We start from the raw sequence: 22,552 nt of genomic DNA, 5'->3' as shown, positions 1-22,552 counted from the left end.
AATGACAATGACTTACAAGCCATAAAGCATCATTTTACATGGAGAGGCTACCCTCTGCATCGTCAACATCACGCGGCTGTTTGTTGTTCTTGTCATTTAAATTGGAAAAAGAACGCATGGATGGTTGTTTCTTTTGGTGCTCTGACTGATAGGACGCATGATTTATCATTTGTCCAAAATACTGAACCAGCTGTGCCAGAGCTCCCCAGGTGGTGAGAGCATGTGCATACCCCTCTGCCCCCATCGTTCCTGTGCTTCAGTGAGCAGTTATATTAACCACCTACAAACACAGATTAAACTTGTGCTTTGATATTTGCCTCTGCAGGCCCTCCAGAGACCTGATTCTCGAGGTCTGGGTTCGGCAACCCTACATTAACTGTTTAATTAGATCATATTAAATCATATTGCATCGAGGCACACACACATTTAAAACTGAAAATATATATAAAATACATTTTATATATATTTTTATATGTAGCCCTAGCTGCAATCATATATAAATCATCACTCATACATGCAAAAATAAATAAGTTAATTAATTAAATAAAATTCTTTGTTAATTGCTCTTGGGTGCCCCCTAGTGGCGGGGCCCTAGGCAGGTGCTTAATTAGCTCGTGCCTTGGGCCGGCTTTGCATGCACCCTAGGTAATTTAAGTCCCACACCTTTTGTACCTCTGCTCCCTGTAACTTCACCTTTCTACTTGGGTCCTTCTCTTTCACACACATGTATTCAGTCTTGCTTTGGCTAACCTTTATTCCTCTTCTTTCCAGAGCAAACCTCCACCTCTCTACTCTTTCCAAAAAAAAAAAAAAAAAAGGTTTACAGGACGCATGTTATTTATCATATTCACATGACTGCATACAATTTCTGTCACTACATATTTGCGCATATCCATTTTTCATCTGCTTTCTGTATTGTGTAGATATGTGCATGCAAGTAAATCAAGATTTTATAATGGATAACAAGATACTTTGTGACACAATCTCTTAATGTTTACTTTTATTTAATAAAACCTATAATTAGGAAATGCATACATTATGAAAATGTTTTTTGAGTAAGAGAGTATTTTAGCTTCTTGGATTGTCTTGTCGCCTTTAAATTACGACATTGACGGTAAAAGTTACAGTATGAAATTGTTTGTGCTACTAATAGTAAGAAGAAAAGAATATTGATAGATTAATAATTAATTAAGAAGAAATTAAAAGTAAAAGTAAGTAATTAAAAATAGTAAAACAAAATATCACATACGACAGCTCTAAGGTAGACACGCCCCTCAGCCGGGCAAGAAAAAACTCCCATGAATACCCTTTAACAGGCAAAATGGAACAAATCTTGAGAAGGACCACAGAAGAGGGCGCCCCCTTCAAGGGCTAATGGGTGTCTGGGAGATACAGTTTTAACTAATTAGCATGTAAATGGCGCTTTTGAATAATTTCCCTTGTGGATCATTAAAGTCTGTCTAAGTCTGTCTAAATAAGTTTAAGTCTAAGTCGAAACTATCTTGGCCTGAAAATTCTTGGCGAAACTTCACTCGCTCTGTGGGCTAAAGCAAGCAGTGAATGGCTTTCTGATGGCTCTGGCAAAGGAGGAAAACATTCTTCTAAAACAGGAGATCGACTGACTGTCTCCATGGTCATCCATTAGAGAGATCAAAGGAGTGACATTGCTAGCCCTCCTAAAGGTTTTCATGCAGCACAGTTTCTTGAATTTCTTGAAGAGCCCACAGGTTCTCTTCCTGCCCACAGTTGCATGTCCCCGACACACTGGAGGTGTCAGATTTGTCAATTGTTCCTTCAGTATTTTCACGACATTGTACCGAAAGGTGCTATCCCACATTCTCATCGCTCGCTGCATCTCCTCCACAGAACCATACTCTTCCAGGAGTTCAGCCATGGCTGACTGGATAATGGATTTATAACTATGGCCCATCAGGTAGGCGTGGAAATGGTTGTACATACTAAGGTCCAGATTTCTAAGATCGGCCACTATTTCCAACATACCAAAGTTTCTTTCACCGATGTTTTTTAACAACTCCTCAACCAGCAGAGTGCATACAAGTTCTTCCAGAGCTTCTGACTGTCCTGTCAGCACTGGGTCAGGCGACTGAAGAGACCCAAACCTGCTAAATGAATCTAGAGAAATGGTTCCAGAGAAGTCACTTCCAATGTCACTTGCAAGGTCACTTGCACTTGCACTTGCACGGCCATACGTACTTGTACTTGCACGGTCTCCTGCCGCGTGTCTTGCCATAAACGAATCCAATTCAGAACCAAACGACAGTTCACTTGGTGAAGATTCATGCCACTCACGGTTTACTGCCGACCACAGGAGAACCTGCAGAGCACAGCGAGTAGCAACTTCCTCTGTCCTCATGTAAAGCGATTGAGTGGCGAGGCTCGTGTTGGGGACGTCCACACTCATTCGCTTCTCATATGTGACAGTGTCACACATGCGTACTGTAGGGGGCACTAAGGGAATCTGGTAAACCTGTCCGTTCATTATTACATTAAAGATTTCATCCGTGAGTTGTCTTAACTTAACGAGGTCAAAAGAATCCTGTCCATCGTGGGCAGCGTTTTGGTAACTCTCTATCTGCTCTACCTCCAGTGGATCCTTCCAAAATGATTCTACCAGGTCGTCAACTACCTCACTAATGATCCTTACGTCCATCCTTGGGTCAAAATCATAGTTAACTCCTCTATTAGTCACTGTAGCTGATGGGAGGCACGCAGAAGAGGACTCAGGCACAGCACCTGGTAAAATGTGGGAAGCACTACAGGAAGGCCCTTTGTATGACTCACTGTCTTCCACTGTCAATGCTTGTGTGTTTGTACCAACTCTAATACAGATTTTCCTGTGGTTGCTGGTGTTCATTTCTACCCAAGGCATTCGCGCTTCACTTCTGAAGGCATTTACAATGGAAAGGATGTGGTTCTTTAACATACTTCTTAATGTATTTCTAGACTGATTTAAAAATAAAGGGGGTTTTAATCCAGTGGATTCCAGTGGATTCCAGTGGAGTGGTGACGCAGCTGTCTCCTGTGTTCTGTCTTCTGCCACCTGTGTTCTGTCCTCTGTCTCTTGTGTTCTGTCTTCTGTCTCTTGTGTTCTGTCTTCTGTCTCCTGTGTTCTGTCTTCTGCCTCCTGTGTTCTGTCTTCTGTCTCCCGTGTTCTGCGTTGTGTCTTCTGTGCTCTTCTGGAATCACGCGCTTCAGTCAGTATCAAGACCATTAGCCAAGCCAAATCTATAAGGTCTCTGACAGAAGTCTCACAGCCACTGACAAAAAACACAGGGACTCTGGAGCCCCAAATGGGAGTCTGAGTGGTCAAAGCCAGGACTGAGTTGACTGCTTTTGTAATGTTTCTCACAAGTAACTCTGAAAACTTCCTGATGGATACAAAATTCCGCACATCGACATTTAAAAATCTAGTCAATGTTAATTCAATGGTATCCCCTAAATAGGTGTGAATTCGTTCCTCATTTAGACCAAGGATGGATGGAGAAAAGGTGCCATAGGATCTCGTGTATCTGTAGACCTGTGGTATCACCACATCAACGATGCCCTCTGCCAAAGTCTGAATAATATCCAAACAAGAGAACACTGGTGTAGTGATCATATCACATGTGTCCAGGGTGTCATTCAACATCAATCCCCTAAAGGAAAACACAGAACAGTATGAGTAAACTTGTACATTCACAGTTATACAGACAAGTCATAAGTTGAAATTTAAATGTAAAATACTTGGAAATGTTGAACTTACTGTTTGATTAGCAGAAAAAAGCCATCATTGATGGTAATGCAGATGTCCATTATGTTAGCTGGAGGCAGATCAATAGGCAGCGTATCAGGCATCTGCAATGCAGAAGGACACTCTGACTGGTCCTGGGTTGGTTGTTCCATCACAATGTCCTTCAATTAAATCTGAAATAATCAAAAGAAATACAAAGTGCTTTTTTCAAATGTTCGCTCTCAACGTATATGATTTCGTCTGGCTTGTATAGATTAAGCTGTGAAAGTTTAACAGAAAATATCTCTCGTCTGTCTTCTTTTTCGCTGAAAATAATCCTTGTTGTCTCCGGTAGTGTGTAGAAATGTCAAGAACTGGTCTCTAAATGGCACAAGTAATCCATCTAAGCCGCGCCCTCTCTGAAGATTAAAGCACCTGACGTCACGCCACATGGTGACGTCAGAGACTTTGAAGTTCTACGTAGAACTTCAAATCCTCTGACGCTCAACTGCGCAGGTGCACAAAAACAAACAAGAACACGTGTTCGACACAAAGAGGCACCCAGTCAATGCGACATACCTCCATTCAATGTCGGACTTCCAAAGAGGAAGCTTCTTTAAAAAAGAAGAAGAAGATCATTGTAGGATAGCGGGATAACGGCAAGAAAATAGTATTTTAATTATATTATCGGACAACGAGTGTGATATAGTCACTAAGATGTAATTCGTGCTATTTACGAATGCGATGCATCTAACAGTTGGAGTGTCCTGTCTCTTGATGTTTGTTTTTCTGGTCCGGGCTAACGTTAGCTTAGCTCATACGAGAAAATACGCTAATGTGCTCAGCACACTTGTGCTGCGCGGCTCTGCTAGAAATGACGATAATGGGTTTGGTAAAGTGTTATGGCAATTTTATCAGTATTTTTCGTGTGTTGTGGTGTAAAACGCAGATAAGAAGGTCAGTCTAGTTTGTTCGGGAATAGAAGGAAATTATTGGGTCAATTTTATTCCTTTGAAAGGCTTAAAAACAAAAGAGTCTACCCTTCACCACATCACACGGTATGATTGAATTATGTTGTCTGCCGTAAGAAAAAGAGGCGGCTCAGACAGCACAGTTCCCCAACTTGACAAACTGTGGCCTTCCTGTCAGGTAATCTGTGATCCAGAAGATAAGGAAGCTAACTTCTTCCTTGGAGTTCCTGCAAGGAGTTGAGGTACAGTGGCGCCCTTGTCGGCCATCTTGCCTGCAGTTGGGTACTCTAGGCGATAGTTTGTTTTTTTCCTCATGATTCGTTATACTGTAAAAGGAATGCAATTACAACCAGAACAAATAGACACTGTATGTTATGCATCGAATATAACGTTCTTTATTAATAATAGTGTACGTCTATCCACATGTTAACAACAGCCGATTCAAATATATGGGAAAGTAATAAACAAAGCTGTAAACAAGTGAATTAAAATAAACGGAACTACCCTTGAACAGCCTTTATTCATTTTTGAACATATGCAGCAAAGATAAAAGTATAGACGTCATCTGCTCAATCATATTGACGATCTGAAAGGAAAACAGTACAATTTCTCCATCATGCCAGTGGTTGGCGCTGTTCTTTTGTGGGAAGGCATGGGGTCTTGGGCAGACAGCCAGATCAGTGATTCCCAAGCCGAGGGCCACGGCCCCTTGGTGGGACACTTGTCACAGTCAAACACCAACACCATGACATCGTAATATGATCCACTGCAATTTTTAAAGGGAAAAAGCCATAAGTTAGAGTGATGTTTTATCTGACTAGACCCGAGCAGAATTTACTTCATCTTTATGCAGAGTTTGTGTTTATTCATAATATCGATTTCACAGGCTTCTTTTGATATTTGGATTTTGTTTGGATCTGGTATTGGTTGTCAGATTGTTATATATGACAGTTCAGTTCAATTAAATTTTATTTATATAGCGCCAATAACAATACAAATTGTCTCAAAACGCTTCACAAAAACCAGCCCGCAACCTCCATAGCAAGCCTGAAGGCGACCGTGGCAAAGAAAAACTCCCTTTTACAGGACAGAATGCATTTCTCCATTGTTGAAAGATGCCAGTATTTATCAATCTGTTAATTACCCTATTACAGAAAGCCCCTTGCTTGTCATTTCTGATATCTGTGTGGTGCTGATGGACAGCTCCTTGAATGATTGAAGGTGTTGTAGCATGTTACAGATGCTGTGTTAGGGACTGTAGAGCTTCTAACACGTTTCTTCTGTATTCACTTCAGTCCTTTACATTCAATCTTGAATAATAATAATTAAAAAAAAAAGACTCTTCTGAGAACGCATTATATGACCTTCATATTTACGGGGCCTGAGATGGGTCACGAACATTTTTGAGACTTAAAAGTGGGCTCTGAGTCCGAAAAGGCACAGTATATTGTTAGCATCTTGTAATTTAAGTAAATTTAAGTATTTTTCCAAGCCATTTTGTCGCTGTTTTGGTTGTCCTTATTACTATGTACTCTACATAAATCGATGTACATTCAATCCCATTGCAAGTGAAAGCTCAGTGTTGGACTTTGAAGATGTTAATGCCCAAGTCTGGCACACTGTGTTAAGTGTTGGCAGTAGGGGGCCCCCTTACTCAGTTTATGTATTGCTAGGTCATATGTTCAGACGTGACATCCTCACGTCAAATTTAGGCAGTTACCGCGAGGGCTATATGTTTTCTCTGCTCGTTGATAATGCAGGTGTAACCTGCTGTTTTGGCTTTCATAAATGTGCCACAAGGGTAAACGGGAAAGACTGAGTCACACTCTGCTTATTATTACGGGCCCAGTAGACCAGTTTGGAGCTCAACGAGCGTTAGATTAGCTTAGCTTCAAAAGTATAGTTAGCTAGCACACACATGTGCAACGATAGCTAAAAGAGCGTGAGGAGCCTTGATGCTACGGCTTTTGTTTGACGGATCAGAAGATAAGTATGACCTTTGGGAGACGAGATTCCTAGGCTGCTTGCACACTCTGTAGCTAAAAGACTATTTTGAACCAGTCTGCCCCCAGTGCTAGTGCGGAGCAGCCAGCAGAAGATGTGATAAAAGCCTATCACTTATCAGACAAGAGGCAGCTGATGATGGCACGAAGGCTCTGAAAATATTTAAGGAACATCATTCTGGCAAAAGCAAACCACAGGTAATAAACTTAGACTGTATATACTATGGGCAAACCCAGCGTGACGTCACCCACTGTATTCCAAACCTTGAAAATGAAGCCCAAGTTGGCCACTAGCAGCAGACATATGAAGGGTAATATGAATGGTGTCATGATATACAAACTTGGCATGAAATATGAAGACGGTGTGAACAGTTGTTTTTTGTTGTAAATTCAGGCTGTAGTCTAAATGTCAATATCTCCTAGAAGTGCATATTTCCTTTGAAATTTAAAGTGATAATAATTTCAAAGCTTTGGATACATTTATGTTTCTTATTTTGTTTACAGACATGAACGACCGTGTTGCAGACTGGCTTGTTTGGTCGTCTGCTCGCCTGGTTCTTTGAAGAACTTGAACCTTGCTTAAATTGACCAAATATTAAGTAATTTCCAGGATTTTACACCTTTAAATGTCAGTTGAATTTAATTATCTGAAATATTTCATAATATATTATTTTCCATATAATACATAGTGTGGCGTCTTAGATATGTCAAAGATTAGCAGCAAAATTGGTTTGATTGCATTATTATTATTATTTTCTCTACTACCAGATACTCCCTCTGGACACCTTCATGGCCACAAATGTTTTCATGGCCACTTTCAGGCGAAGGATCAGAGACACACTCAGAAGTGGAGGACTCTCCCTCGAAGCTTGTGTCTTCTTCAGATGAATACTGCCTAGTTTTGGGAAGGATACTTTTAAATACAGAATACATGCCCTAAGATGTACTTTGTAACGTCTTCCATTCCATCATTCAATCTGAGTAACATGTTGGATTACTTCCACAGTGAATTGCATTTCATAGGTGGATGATTGCAGCAGGCGCACTGTGCTAACTGAACAGACCTATGCTGAATAGTTAGGCCCGTGTCTCCTCATTTCCTGTCAAGGACCAAGGACTGTAACGGTATGTTGATGGAACAGATACTTTCGTTTGGTTAATAACAGAAAGGAAAATGTACCAACATCCCCTTTTCCATTTCTTTATCAACTCAGCTGTCAAAGGCAGGTCAACTTAACTTCTTTAAATAAAACCACCAGAAGAAAAACTGCATTTTACCCTACCCTTTTCCTGATTCCACAAGATAAAAACATCAAAAGCTGATGTAAAACATTCCTTGAAAAATGTCAAGGCTTGAACCGACACCGACTAGTCGCCGACCACGTGACAATAAGAACACGGACGCTTCCTAGAAGACGTGTGAGGAGCCCAGTGGATCACTGCAGCCAACTAGAAGCGGTTCATCAAATGTGTGAAAATACTGAACGGAAGATGAAGCGTGTGACGTGTAAAATATTTAAGTCAGTCCTGAAATGCAACTAAACTACTACTGCAATACACACTGATCTGAGAAGAAGTCTGCTAACGCTAGCAGAGGAATGATCCAAATCCTCTGGGTGGCAGTCAATTAACTACTTAACCTGCGATAACAGAGAGGAGAACTTTATAGTACTGTTAATTGCTATTTATGGTGACAATTTATATAAGGCATAGTATCGATAAGCTCATGTGTTTATTTTTTTTGCTGAGTGAGAGCTGCAAAGCATTACTTTCTAATGTGTTTTATTAGCGACGTCACAACTCAACTTTTATGACATGAAAGTATTTTATAAAAACAAAATACTGCAGATGACTACTCCTGACTTATTTTTTGTTTCATAAAAAGAACTTCAAGATGTTTCTTAAATTATCATAACTGACTTCAGTAAATAGTTGACAATTTATCGAAAATACTCAATAGATTAATCGTCTAATAAAAATATATATTCTTCAATGCAGTTCTAGATGTAACATCTAAACGGGACACAAATGATCCAAATATAACCAAACACTAATCGGAAACACTAAGCGAACTAATGCACAACATTACTAAAAAGATGCAAATTTACCCAAAACACATGAGATGAATTTTATCATAGTTTAAAGCTTCAATTCCACGTCCAATAGAGTTCACGCGCCAAGCTTCTCTTAGTGATCTTGAGGACTTCACTTCAGACCAAGATTCTGATTCAAAGGCTGTTCGACTCCTCAGGCTTCTATGTCTTGACATTTAGACATTGAGATGTTGACTTTTGCGCTGTGACGGTAACTACACAAAGATCAATGCACAACGACCGTTCCATCTCCACTGGTCTCGAAATGTTGTTAGCGCCACCAAACCATGTGTCACAGTACAGGACAGTGGACGGGGGCTGGCTTTTTATCACTTTGAATATGTTTGTGTTGGTTAGCATTTAGTAAATTACCAGGGTGAACTGGTCTGTATGCAAGTGTAATAGCTACTAAAAGATGAACTTCAGAAGAAGGCATGTGAGCCAGCGAGGGTTCCTGGGTATGTCAGCACCTTAGACGTGTCATAGAAGATTCTGACAACAGGCAGCATGTGCAGTGCAGGGTTCCTGCCATCCTTAAAAAGTCTTAATGGGAATTGAATTCATTAATCTAAAAATAAAGCTTTATTTGGCATTAAAATATCTTAAATCAATCTTTCAAAAGTCTTACAATTCTCAACACATGGTAAGTAGGATGTTATGATAGTAATTAGTCTCAAACCTGACTGTATTAGTCATGGTGGTGACTACGGTGGAGAAAGGAGCTTCTTTAGTGGTGTTGTCATTTATATTTTAGTTTAGTCTTCCGTTTGCCGTGTGTGCTACCATGGAACAAAACTGATATTGGTAAGAAACATATAAAAGATAGTTAGATAGATGTCAACCTGTTTGCAAGTTTAAATTTAACGTGCCTTGAGCTGTAGGAGCCATGGCAGTTGGTGGAGGAATAATGCTGTTGTGCATGATTACATTTAGCAAGGTGCTATCGGGTCATTATGCACACTGAATTTCTCTAGGAAAATTTTCTTTTAAATATGGGAGAAAAAAGGATCTGGCAAAACTATGTGCTTGCTATGTGCATTTCCATTTAAAGATTTGCTAGTCACTAGCTTATATTTGCTACAAGTGTATGGTTGAGCTATAGTACACTGTTAGCAAAGCGTGATTAAATCTAAATTGACTTCGGGGGCAGTTAACTATGGACTATGGACGGAAACAACACGTAGCACACATCCTTTGGATGGAATATTAGGCTGGCTCGTACGTTGTGTGTCCGTAACCTGACAGAAAACATGTTTCTCTCACTCACCGGAAGGACACACATTAAGTTCCGAGTTGTTTTTTTGTGAAGCTGTTATTATGTCTTTGTCCTGACGTTAATAATTGACTGAAATCATGAAGTGTCCACAGGCAGAGGAAAATCAGTGGTATTAAAGGTAAGTAAAGAGAATGGTCATTATGAATGAAGAGACAGTTTTTCCAACTTATCTGAACGGATAAATCAAAATATTACTTTATATCAAGTTTGTGTTTAAATTAAAAAAGAGAAGTTCAACTATGCGGGTTAATACATAGTAGAGATGCCACAGAATTTCAGAGTTTTGAAAATGTGGCACACGTCCCTTGAATGTCATCTAAGCATTACAGTTTGTGGATGAAACAGATCAACAAATCTCATTTCAATAACGACATCAAAAAACTATTTTGTGTGCTTGCTTCACTCTACAAGTGACCCATGTTGTTGTTGTGCCAAATTATAAAGCTAGCTTACGATGCATAAAACATGAACGCTCTTGGTGACTTAAAGAATTGGACTCTGTTGGAAACAGCTGGCAGCATTTAAATATGATGGCAGCATCAAACCTATGCGGATGAATTTGTTTCTACCGACACGTAATCAAACTAAAATAATATGTAGTCCTAAGAATTGGAAATTGTATGTTGGCAGAGCAATGACCGTGCATGGGCATAAATCATTTAAATCTTCCCTGGTTGCAAAGTATTGCATTTAGATGTGCAGGGAGTGTTGAGATTAGAGTGGATGTCTTGCGGGAGCATCAGAATTCAGAATTTTTATCCGTCATTTTTTAAACACTGCACATTCTAGCATTAGGCAGTCGAGCCCAATTTTACTCATAAAATGCGAATCCAAGCCTCACAGACGTATATATTGGATGCATACTCACAAACTCGGCTAGATGCTGCACCAAAAACCCCACCCACGGCCGATTTCTCTCCAGGCTCCACTTCCCCAGAAAACGGCTCACGCTGTAAGTGAGCGCTCGATATTTTTCACTCAATATTTTTGAGAAGGCTGAATTCTCCAAAGAATTCTGCCTCAAGGTTGTTGATGCATACAAGAAAACACGGGAATGACGCTTAATGAACGGGACAGTCGGTGACAGTAAATAAAGAGGATATTTATTCATTTTTGCAAAGAATCTCAGCTCATGCAAGGATACAGCTCATGTAAACAAAATCACTTGAAAATATGATATTATAAATGTGCACAGATTTCCTCTTGTGTCGGTGTCAAAGTCTGGAATGTACGATATGTGGAAGATAAGCAGTATTACAGGTATCACATCAAGAGTCGTCACAGAAACCCACCTACCCCTTATCCCCGCCATACTGTTAAAGAGCCGCGCGCTTAAGGGAAGTTTGTTTGACGGCAGGCGTCGACATATTGCTCTTTAAGGTCAGATATAGAGTATTGACTTGGTCAAAGCGCTCCGGGGGGTTGCTCAGAATTTAACGTGGTGGAGGCGGATTCACTTGCACACACATCACATCACAGGAACCAACCCTGAGGAGGATTCGCACGGAAAGCGCCGCTTCTTTAAGACATTTCTAAGACTTGTAAAAGGAGATTAAAAAAAAAAAAATAGACGAAATGACGATGGGAAACGGTTGCGGAACGACCCACTTGAACGCTGCGTCTCTGGACTCAAAAGTTGCACTGAGGCCGGAGGAGAGGGCTGCGTTTGGTGCTTGTTTAAAAGTGCCTCGGCACCAAGATAAGCTGCTCATCAGCATGAAGCACTCGCTGTACGCTCAGAGCTCAGGGCTACAGGTCGGACCTGAGGGGAAACCTCATCCCACATTCCATCAGTTCTGCTCCACGCCCAACATTTTCTGTAGCCCCGAACCCTTGCAAGCAACAGACGAGGATCCAGTTACTTGGATATGAACGGAGCAAACGTCAGTAGCTGTGGCCCTGCACTACTGAAACTGCTTGAGATAAAAACAACGTATAGAAGCGAACGATACGCCCTGTTTCTGAGCCCCCGTGTGTTGGATCAGAGCAGAAGTCGAACACCGAGAGCGAGCTGTGTTAGCTCCAAACATGAATCCCAACACATGTTCTTTCTCATCAGACCACATCTAACTGTTTAAGACCACGTGTCTGTAAGTTATTTATTATTTATTTTAATTTGAGTTAAATTAATTTTCCACCGGCCATAAAAAATTTAAATTTACAAACATCAGCTGGAAATCTCGTCTGGACGGGGACTTGGGGATTCTATCGTTTGTGCCCGATGGCGGCGATAGATGAAAACTCGCGGTCGACAAATGTTACGCGTTCATACCAAATTTGGTGCCAGTGAAAACGTTTGTGACGCGGAGATAACTCGGTGAAGACTTGAAACATGTAATACATTCTCATATCAATCCGTCAAACATTTATTGTGTTTCTGCTTTGAACCAACCTGAGCAAGTAACTGGCTTCTCAGCCACTGATACGCACATCGGTTCTCTCCAGTTTAAAACTGTAAAGGACATCAGAAAGACATAAATCTACACAGAGGGGCTAAAACCGCGTTCCTCCAACAGAGTTAAGTAGAACGGGAGTGTGTTTTGTTGTGCGTCCTTCCAGTTAGCTTAACTTATGCAGTTGGAATGTATGCAAACACTGAGATGAGAGAGAAGAAGCGTGGACTGTGATGGTGACGCTCATGCATAATAGATGACAGAGCAGAAAGATGAGACTCCGCTCAGATCGTACGACGGATGGGGGAAAGGGGTGGAGCAGGTAGAGTGAACAGCGACAGGGATTAGGAGGAAATGTGGCCAGATTAAAAGCCAGAGGAAAATTGTAGAGAGGAAGGAGAGCAATGCCTCTCCTCCTTTCTCTGCTTCAGATGGGTGTTTTGCACATTTGTTTTATATATTAGAAATCTGGTTAAACTTCTGAGAACATTCCCAACGGGTGAAACAGTGACAAAAATAGAAGAGACCAGCATAGAACAGTCCCTAAATTTGACTAGGCATGTCAGTAGATTTAAAAATATAGATATACAATATCATGCTGCAAATATTCCAGAACCCATTACAAACACTTAATAGATTTTTTTTGTTGTTTTTAAACAGGCACAGTAGTGTTACCCTGGATAGGAATGCTAGAAAACATATAAAAGACAAAAGAAAAGAGCAAGCGAGAGCTCTCTCTGCAGAGCTGCAGCCGTGTTGTGGTGCTGTCGACAGGCGCTCGTGTAAGAAAGGAAAATCATTCAAATCCAAAGACGTTGATTCAAATCAAACGTCTTACTTTTTTTCTTAAAAAAAAAGAAAAAAAAAAGAAAAGGAAAAAAAAAATCAACCATTTGTGCCACATTAAAAAATAGGAGATCGGACGTTAGGCAAAACAAGCGCCCCCTGCTTTAAAGAAAGTCAGTAGTACTGTGCGGACCTCGTTCCTGAGGAGTTTGAGTTAAGCCAGAGTGAACTGGAGAGGGCGGGAGTGGCAGAGTTGTGAATCCAGCGCAGTAGTTTGAAGTAAGGCCTCAGTTTTGTTTTTGTGTTGGCAAAATAAAAAATAAAAAGAAGAGAAACATATACATCTGGATTTAATTACACCTAACTTGAGGGAAAAAAAAAAATTTATATGTGCAAAATGTAAATCTTACAGATATGGGGAGAGTTTGTTTTTATAGATCACTGTAAATGGATTGTGCTCAGGGTGGTTCGGGTGATCCTCCACCCTCTCTCCGACCGTTCAACTATCCGTCTGCAGCCGCCCTCCTGCTCTCCTGGTTGGTCGACAGGCCGGCGGCTGACCTCGAGGCTTGCTGCTGACTGGATCGCAGGCTTCACGTCGAGTGGACGGTCCTCTTTAGCTTCTCTATCTCCATCTGCGAGGAACACAAACACAAGAACCGCACAGTCTGAGCGAGGAGCAGCAACATTATGAAGCTAAAGCACAAGAAGGGTACACGTCAGGGTCTGGCTTATGTTCTCTAGAGTTACCACCTCAGCAGGTCAGGCCCATTCAAAAAAACATCATCATATTGGGTATGTGGACGTAATGTTTCGGCTCATTGCTGCGCAGCGCTGAAAAAGGGAGCTCTGTTGGGTCTGCCAGAGGAGGCTGAGCTCTGGATTCCAGCAGCATGGGGAAACACAGTGGGGATCCCCACTCTGTTTCACAGAGGCAGAGGTATCCTGCTGTGGGATGTTTTCTTTTAGTGGCGGAGATTAGGAAAATTGTAACAACAATGAAGGCACGAGCCGGAAGAGAACCCAAGTCGAGCAGTGGATGTCTTTCAATGTTCAGAATGACCTTCCTTGCATAAAACGCTTAACATAAACAGGGTGGTTACGTCATCCTTGACTCTGAACTGTTGACTTAGACACTATTATGTATTTGATGGCTGACAGAAGGGAAGGGGTTTTTGGCATTCATTAAGAGAAAAATGTTCAAAGAAATACAGGGTGCCTGGTGGCATTAGAGCTCAAATCAGGGTAGATATCTGCTTTTACCTTGATGGTGAAAAGAAGCTGAAAGACCTTGACATCATGAGGACAACATTATCTAGCATTCAGCTAAGTTCAAAGAATTCAAAAAACAAACTTGAGGACCTTCATAAGGTTTACATTAGCAAATGCCAGCGGAGACAAGCTTATCTTTAGAGGGATGACAGAGGAAATATGAGGGGACATTCCCTGGGGCGTGTTTAATGTAGAACAACAACGGCTTCACACACCGACATCGGTTTGCAGGGAAGTTGTATAATGTCTGTTTACGTTTGCCTTCTGAAGGCTGAAAAATGAAGCCTGACAATATCATAAAGGTTATCCTGACTGGAGGGAATATCAGCGTTCAACAAATAATTGTTGCTCACAAAAACACCCTAGGGCGCAGAGTCCGTACGTAAGATCGCTGGCTTCATCGGGCTGTTAACTGATGACTTTGTATCGTTCAGACATTGTTGACATTTACATTAATGTTCCCTTACTCATGCATGAGTAGACTGTATTCAGAGTTTTGTTCAGTGTATGTAGACTCTTATGGTGAGGTGATTTGCCTGGTTTCTAGGTTGAAGGCAGAGCAGCTTTGATTTCTATAGTTCAAAAATGAATCAGTTCAGTGGTAAAAATGAGGCCTGACTACTGTTATAACCATACACTGTAAAAAACTAATTAACCACACATGTCCACTTCCTCCCAGTAGCCAAACTGATGCTAGAATCCCGGGGTTACGGCCTTGTATGTTTGGTGTTTGCAGTACTGTACGAGAGAGGAGCCCTTGTTGATGACGTTTCATTAGTCATCTACCTCCACCAGTTATAAAGAAAGATTGAATTATGCACTGTACTAAATTTTTTTTCCTACTCTCATGGTCCTAAGGGACTACCTCACGGAGCAGTTGTCAATCATCATGATGTCACTTGCAGCTTTTTTTGGCCCAGACACAGGTGAAGTGAGGAGAGCATTTATTTGTTGCCTTCTACAGTGGTGTGAAAAATCCAAACCTACATGACCCTATGTCAAAAAGTGTTTGCCCCCTAAACCTAACAACTGGTTGGACCACCCTTAGCAGCAATCTTTGCGGAATTGTTGTAGATCAGGCTCATTGGAAGATTTTCCAGCATGATCCACCTTTTTAAGGTCATGTCACAGCATCCCACAGCATGCCTCTCCAAAGTCTTCATTTAGTTTTTCTTCAGCCATTCAGAGGTGGTCAGACTTGCTGGTGTGTTTTGGATCGTTGTCCTGCTGCAGAAATGGTTTTGCTTTTATATAGCGCTTTTACAGTCAGACACCTACCCATTCGCTCAGACAAGCACAAACATATTCACACACCAGTGCCACGCACTGGAAGCAACTGGGGGTTCAGTGTCTTGCTGAAGGACACTTAAGCATGTGGCACATTCTGGGGATTGAAACACTAACCCGCTCTACCCACTGAGCCACAGCTGCCCAAAGTTCTCTTCAGCTTCAGGCCATGAACAGATGGCCGGATATTCCCCTTCAAGATTTTTTGGTAGAAGCAGAAGCATTTATCACTGCAAGTCTTCCAGGTCCTGAAGCAGCAAAACAGCCCCAGACCATCACACTACCACCACCAGATTTTACTGTTGTATGACGTTCTTTTTCTGAAATCTAGTGATACTTTTACTCCAGATGTAATGGGACACACAACTTCCAAAAAGGTCAACTTTCGTCTCGTAAAGTATTTTCCTGTAAGTGTTGGGAATAATCAAAATGTTTTCTGGCCAAACTGAGACGAGCCTTGGTGTTCTTTTTGCTCAACAGTTGTTTTGGTCTTGAACTCTGCCATGAGGCCATTTTAGCCCAGTCTCTTTCTGATGGTGGAGTCATGAACACTGTCCTTAACTGAGACAAATGAGGCCTGCAGTTTTATGGATGTTGTCGTGGGGGGAAAGCAGAATAACATCCTTTCATCCATTTATCTCTAAATAAAAAGAAAAAAAGATGCCGTTGCTAGATAAAGGTAGACTTTAAAATTTAAAAATGAATTCAATGACAGCATCAATTTTTACACAACACACCCTTCACACATTAAAGGATAAAGATTAAGACTCTATCTGTGTCAAGAGAGTGAAGGAGAAGGCAAAGTATCGAGACAAAAAGAAGGTCCTTTATTCCTGAGCCACTACTAACAAGATGGCAATTGCTTTCTTTCATTATCTATTTCTTTGGCTGCTTTGTCCACCTCTTCCTATGGGTCTGTAGAAGATAAAGTTAACCGCAGGGGCTTTCATCCAATCTGCAGCCTTCTTTGTGTTTGTGAACTCTGTATGTCTGGGGTTCTCTGCAAGGATTCTCTCCTCCTGTGATGTTATTTATTTTTGTGCCACGCTGGGAAAAGTTCAAAAGGCCGCGCTGGGCCGTGTCCACCGCTCTATCGGAAAAATCAAACAGTGGGTTGACAGTACGTGACACGTCAGCAGGGGCTAGGAGGATGAAGCCGCTCACTGCACAATATACTGCTCAGGTGATGGCAGCCACGTGACTAAAGAACCCTGCTATCTCTAACAAGCTGAGACAGACTGCAGAAAAATAGCAGCTTGTTTAAAGTGCATTTGCAAATAATGAATAAAATAAGTAATAAAAAGCCTTATGTGTGAAACAATTATTAAATATGTACTGATGACTTACCACTGCAGGGACCTGCTAAACACAGTGTACTCATATATCCAAAGTCTTCATCTTCAACACAGCATTTGACAAAACAATTTCCTCTCTGGTTCTGTTAAGTAAGAAGTAGCTGATCTGGAGATTTTTACCATATCACATGACACTCAACACAATCTAGTTGTTGAGATCTACAAATGTCCAAATTTCCTGGGAATTTCAAGGCTGGAACTTTCATAACTGAGGCACACATGAGACATGCTGGCAGAACACAGAGTGAGGCAGCAGGGGCCAAAACACGACGCCGTTAGGTCTCTGGGTTACTTTTAAAGGACACTGTTGATTTCACACATTAAAGTGTGAATAAAGTACTGCAAAACGAAAGAACGCTTGGGTACGAATTCCCCAAAGTAACGTCCCTTCAGCCAGTCTTAACAGAATCTAAAGTCGCAACATGAGTGAAGGTGTCAGACTCTGACAAAGATTAACAAAATGTGCAGTAAAACCCAAAAGTGAGGGGCTATTCTTTTAAGCTCTAAAATGCTGGATCCAACAGTTCCCATGAAACAACCTAAACGTGTCATTAGGAACGTCCATGTCTCCCTGCCACACCTCCAGATTAGAACTTTTTGACATTCTTACTGTCAAGTCTTAGAAGCAGAGTGAGGATTTGGAAAAGGGTTCAACTGCACCTACTTCCAATGTGCCTACAATTTATAGAAACTTCATACACTATTTCAAATGCTGCAGGAAGTTTTTTGAAGACCCTGGCAGAGGCCAGAAGTGGAAACACATTGGTCTAACACAGCTCTTCCATACACTGCATGTACATGTTGCTGAGCCACTGTAAACACAAGCCTGACAAAGTAAGTATGACCCCTTAACCTCTCTGGTAGCTTAATTAGTTAATTTAATGCAGTAAATTTAATTTATGCAGTGATTAGAATAAAGGGCTTTGTCTGGGGGCCGGTAAGTGCAGGGCAAGATATTGACATGTTTAACAGCTGTTTGTGTGATTAAAAAAAGGACAGGGCAAGTGTATCATTTATATAAGTTACACAATATGACATGAAGTAGCTGGCCAGCTAAGCTACAGCACTCTCCAGTTCACTGTCAGCCCACTTCAGAGTCACTACTGTACTCACCTGTCTTGTGCATTGTACTACTTGTGTGCATGCTTGTAAGTTCATGCGTGAACCAAAAGGATCAATATTTGTCTAAATTAATGGGAGTAATGAATGCAGACAGCTCAGCATTTGATTCTGTTGGGATCAATACTACCTGCAGGGCCAGGCGCTTTAGCCTTTCTTCATCCAGCTCCCCTCGAAGCTCCGCTATCTCTTTCCTGGAAATACAGACACAGACGCACCCATTCGTAACATATTCTAATTCAGCGTGTTCTGTGAGAATTGAAGCATACGGATGGCAAATATTTCCCTGAATTTACTCATTTATGAATTCACTAACACACTGTGAGCTAAAACTCTTACAGCAGCTCAGGGCTGGATCTCAGTTACTCAACGTACTGTTACTGTCTACTGTTGACTATTGTGTGCACCATTACTGATCATACCTTAAACCCATTCCCTATGCTACTGTCAAAATAAATATAAACTATGCATTTTAAAGCTATAAAATATATATTATCAAATTTCAAAGGACGGATTAGATTTTCTGTTTCCATAACACAACACATTTAAATCCTATTCTCAAGCACATGTAGTTTTATTACATTTGTTGGGCCTTGAGCAGCTCCACAGACAGCAGCAGCTCCTTCATCTGGTTCCTGAGCTCAGTCAGCTGGGAGCTTGGCTCTTCGGGCTCATGCTGGGCCCTGCTGCCCTGAGACACACTGGCATCTGAGATGGGCACTGCTGCAGGGGGGGGCTTGGTCTCGGCGGGCTTATGGAATGACGGTGACTGGGTTAAGGTGCTTGCGGTAGGCTGTGAAGACAAAACGCAAGACGAATTTAGGACGGAGAATGAAATCAACAAAGATCGTCTGTAGTCAGCGTTCTCTCTAAAGACATTCGGTTCGGTTCATTGATCAGCTGACTGAAGGCTAAATCATGGTTATTGTAATTGTTTCTGTGCAGGGTGCTGTAATACTGCAAACACTCCAAATAACCAGAAACAATTTTCCAATTTCCATGAAAGGCTTCAGATCTGTAATTTAAGCCACACATACACTTAGCCATATGTAAAAATTGTCACTGCAGACTATTGCCTGTAGTTTCTGCACCACTAACCTCTTACATATGCATGTGAATAAGGACACTGCATGGTTCTCTATGCGCTCCACACAGTGCTGTCCATCATCTAAGGCAGTGGTTCCCAACCTTTTTCCTTGGAGCCCCTCCTAAAAGTTTGGTATATTGCCATTGCTTGCTGAACTTTAAAATATGTGCAGCAGCTATTTTTTTTATTTTGGAAGCAGCAATTTCTGACTTTGACAACTCAGAGCTTTTCCAAGTTATCTTGAACGCACCATCAACTGCAGCTGGGTCTCAAACATGCTTTCCACCCTACTTCTGAATGGCTAGTCATGTTTGTTATTTTTATTTTTTGATATCACGATCAAACGCCACACACAGGAAATCCAGTATGGTGCCGAATACTTTAAGCCCTGCATCGTACATGTACGGAGACACACACAATACTGGTTAAAAACTTGGGACTGGTTAAACAGGAAAAAGCTCAGATCAGACAAGTGTGATCTCTGGACCTCAGTTTGGGAACCGCTGACCTGAGGGACAGTTTATTTTATGTTTTTCGTTGAAAATCATATGGGAGAAATTAAACAAGCATTACTGATGCATTTGTAGGGGTAAACCTACAGTCTGTAGTACTTCAGTGGCTTCTTTTCTTTCAGCGTTATCTACTTTCCTAGGTTATATTCCACTCTTCCTGGAGACCAGAGATGGTGAAATCATAGAGCCCAGGTTCCATTCATAACCATAACGTCTCCACCACACTTCCAGTTGTTGTAGGCTGCTCTGACTCTGCTAACTTCTCAAAATGTTACTACGGGGTTTAGAGATTAAAATAGAACAAATTTAAAAGATACCGTGAAAAGACAGAAGTGAAAAAGAAATAAAACACATAAGATGTAGCCTAAGGGACAGTCACAGTCCCATGTGTACTGTGTATTGAAATGAGTATAATTAAATATGGGTAACAAAACGAATCTGATTGCTCTGTGCAAAAGGCAACTAGTGCCTCCATGTAGTCAACAATCTGAGTTTCTGCTTTCACTAAACGTTGCTCAGCCATAGTGTACGGATACATCCTGACAGTCACATGTAGGTTTCTCCCTGGAACAAAACACTGGAGCAATAAAGGAGCTTGCCAGTACCACGATGCAGATATTCATTTCATTCTGCTAACTCCAGTAATATTAGCTTCAGCTTAACGTTTCTAGACAGAGGACTATGGATTTTGTCCCCATCTGTTATGTTGGATTTTCGTTATGAAAGGATCTCCTCCAGCCAGTATAGAGAGAACAAATGATTACAGTGACCACCTCAACGTAGAGCTGGGTGGAAAAGTGAGTATTTGAAACATATTTTAACAACCAAACACTTGTGAAAAAAGTGGCTATTAAGGCTGCCACAAATTATCATCTTTTAAATCAGTTCATCTATTGTTGATTTTTGCTGTTGATTAATCACTTTTTTTCAATAAAACTTCTTAATTTAGTGATTTTTTCTTTATTTTAGATTTTTTTAATCATATTTTTCTTTCATTAATCTATCTATTTTCTTCTGAGTAGACAGTTAATCCTTTGATTAATCACTAAATACTAAACAGATCCTCCCTCATTGAACTTTTACCTAAACACAACGATAACAGAACATTTTAACACGATATGTCTAGTCCGACCATTTATTTTCCACCACCACAGTTACAGCTTCTGTACAGATGTCTAGTGACGGTCGGATGTTCTGTACAACTGGAAAATAATCTAGGATAAACATATAATCTGATCAGAAAGCCAAATGTACAATGCTTATGTAAAACAAATACAAAGGACGCCACTGAACTCTTGAACTTCATTGAAATTGGTAGATCGCCTTTGTTGTAGTGTTGTGCAGAGCGGCTGTGCAGCACACATGTTTCATAATTTCAAAACAGAAACAAAAAAACAACCGATCAGTCACAAGGAGGAAATAAGTCCACCCCTGCATTTATCACAGCCTCAACATGAATGCATAACAAACGCCTTTGTTCTGTTTCGTTTTGTCACAGTGGCTGATTTCCGATGCACTAGTCCTTTCAAATAGTTTCATTCTATCACAACGGCTCCAGTAATTCAGACACAACAAGGAATTCTACGGTTATAACCTCATCTCCCCCTGCAGGCTCACGGTTGCTCTTCTCCCGTCTTCCTTCACCCTCACCAGCGAAAATGTTACAAGGATCACAGCCTTACTTTGAAACCTTGACAGGGTTAGGAGAAGGACACAGAGAGACCATGCTCTGTTATTTCACCTCTGGGAGTCTGAGGAGTTGCCTTATGAGAGGCAGAAGCCTGGCTTTACTCTGACTGCTGAGTGTGATTTAAAGACAAGCTCGTCTGAGGCCGGGTATCCTCCAGCTAAAGAGATGGGTGGAATTAGGCTAGGCCCACCATGACCGATCCAGGCTAGATAACATCCATGCCAATTAATGAACTTATTGAACAGCAGGTGGCCCTCTGTCTCTGTGCTTACTGTGCTTACTGTGGTTATGCTGCAGAGAAGTGTGTGGAAGGTGTCAGTTAACGGACCTATGGAAAGTTGTTTTAGGACAAAAACTTGACGTCTGTTGTGTTCTTATTATACACTCACTAGTTCATTGGGTCCACTAGTGGGAGCGGATGGATTCTAATTTTAGCAGAGGAGGACTGGGACACAATTTGTCAGGTTCACTTCCAGTCATACCTTGCGTCTAGAGTTTCTAGCCGCACCATTTATTGTAATTACAGCTGTTCTGAGTTTCTGTCTTTAACAGACCTTTCATTGTGTGACTTTCCAAATACAATTTTACATTTATATAGCAGTGAAGAAGCTACTTGAATCAGTGGTGAGGCATCCTCAAGAAAACTCAAACAAGACCAGTTGCCTTTGTTTTGTTTTTGGATATACTGTCCCTGTGATTTGCTTTGCTAGTTTGAGCTTTAGTAGCTTTATTCTTTCGGGCGTAGCGGAATAACAAATTGACAGGAGGACTTTATCCTGGGCATTTTATATGAGTGGAGGCAACGAAATAAATTATGGAGAGATACTTCACACGCAGGTGCTAGAACATAGACGCTGGGTTTGATTTTGGTTTGGTGTGTCTGGGCCTGGAGGAAGTTAAGCTGCATAAAGGATGATCAACTTCTATCCATTGCGGTTTTCTAAAGGAAGTTGCTAAAGCCTGCTCAAAGGGTTTCTA

The 22,552-nt window shown here is 41.2% G+C and overlaps 2 protein-coding genes across 5 annotated transcripts in view; both read right to left on the bottom strand.

The window, feature by feature from the left end:
• Positions 1-1,138: 1,138 nt before the first annotated feature.
• LOC124999245 lies at positions 1,139-4,050 on the bottom strand. The gene is made up of 2 exons (XM_047574062.1): positions 3,764-4,050; positions 1,139-3,656 (listed from the first exon to the last, which is right to left on the bottom strand). Exons 1-2 carry the CDS (start codon positions 3,901-3,903, stop codon positions 1,529-1,531), a joined length of 2,268 nt encoding a protein of 755 aa, XP_047430018.1. The 5' UTR covers positions 3,904-4,050; the 3' UTR covers positions 1,139-1,528.
• A 7,104-nt stretch (positions 4,051-11,154) lies between these two features.
• LOC124998750 (CD2-associated protein) overlaps positions 11,155-22,552 on the bottom strand; it is a 68,331-nt gene continuing 56,933 nt past the window's right edge. For all 4 annotated transcript variants that reach the window (XM_047573259.1, XM_047573262.1, XM_047573260.1 and 1 more), the window contains 3 exons: positions 18,867-19,078; positions 18,416-18,479; positions 11,155-13,887 (listed from right to left, as the gene is read on the bottom strand). In XM_047573259.1, coding sequence (XP_047429215.1) covers positions 13,846-13,887; positions 18,416-18,479; positions 18,867-19,078 — 318 coding nt within the window. In that variant the 3' untranslated portion in view covers positions 11,155-13,845. The remainder of the gene's footprint in view (positions 13,888-18,415; positions 18,480-18,866; positions 19,079-22,552) is intronic.

The sequence above is a fragment of the Mugil cephalus genome, chromosome 21 (assembly GCF_022458985.1).
Source record: "Mugil cephalus isolate CIBA_MC_2020 chromosome 21, CIBA_Mcephalus_1.1, whole genome shotgun sequence".
Lineage (NCBI taxonomy): Eukaryota > Metazoa > Chordata > Actinopteri > Mugiliformes > Mugilidae > Mugil > Mugil cephalus.
The sequence above is the reverse complement of the archived record's forward strand: the minus strand, read 5'-3'. Positions and strand labels throughout refer to the sequence as shown.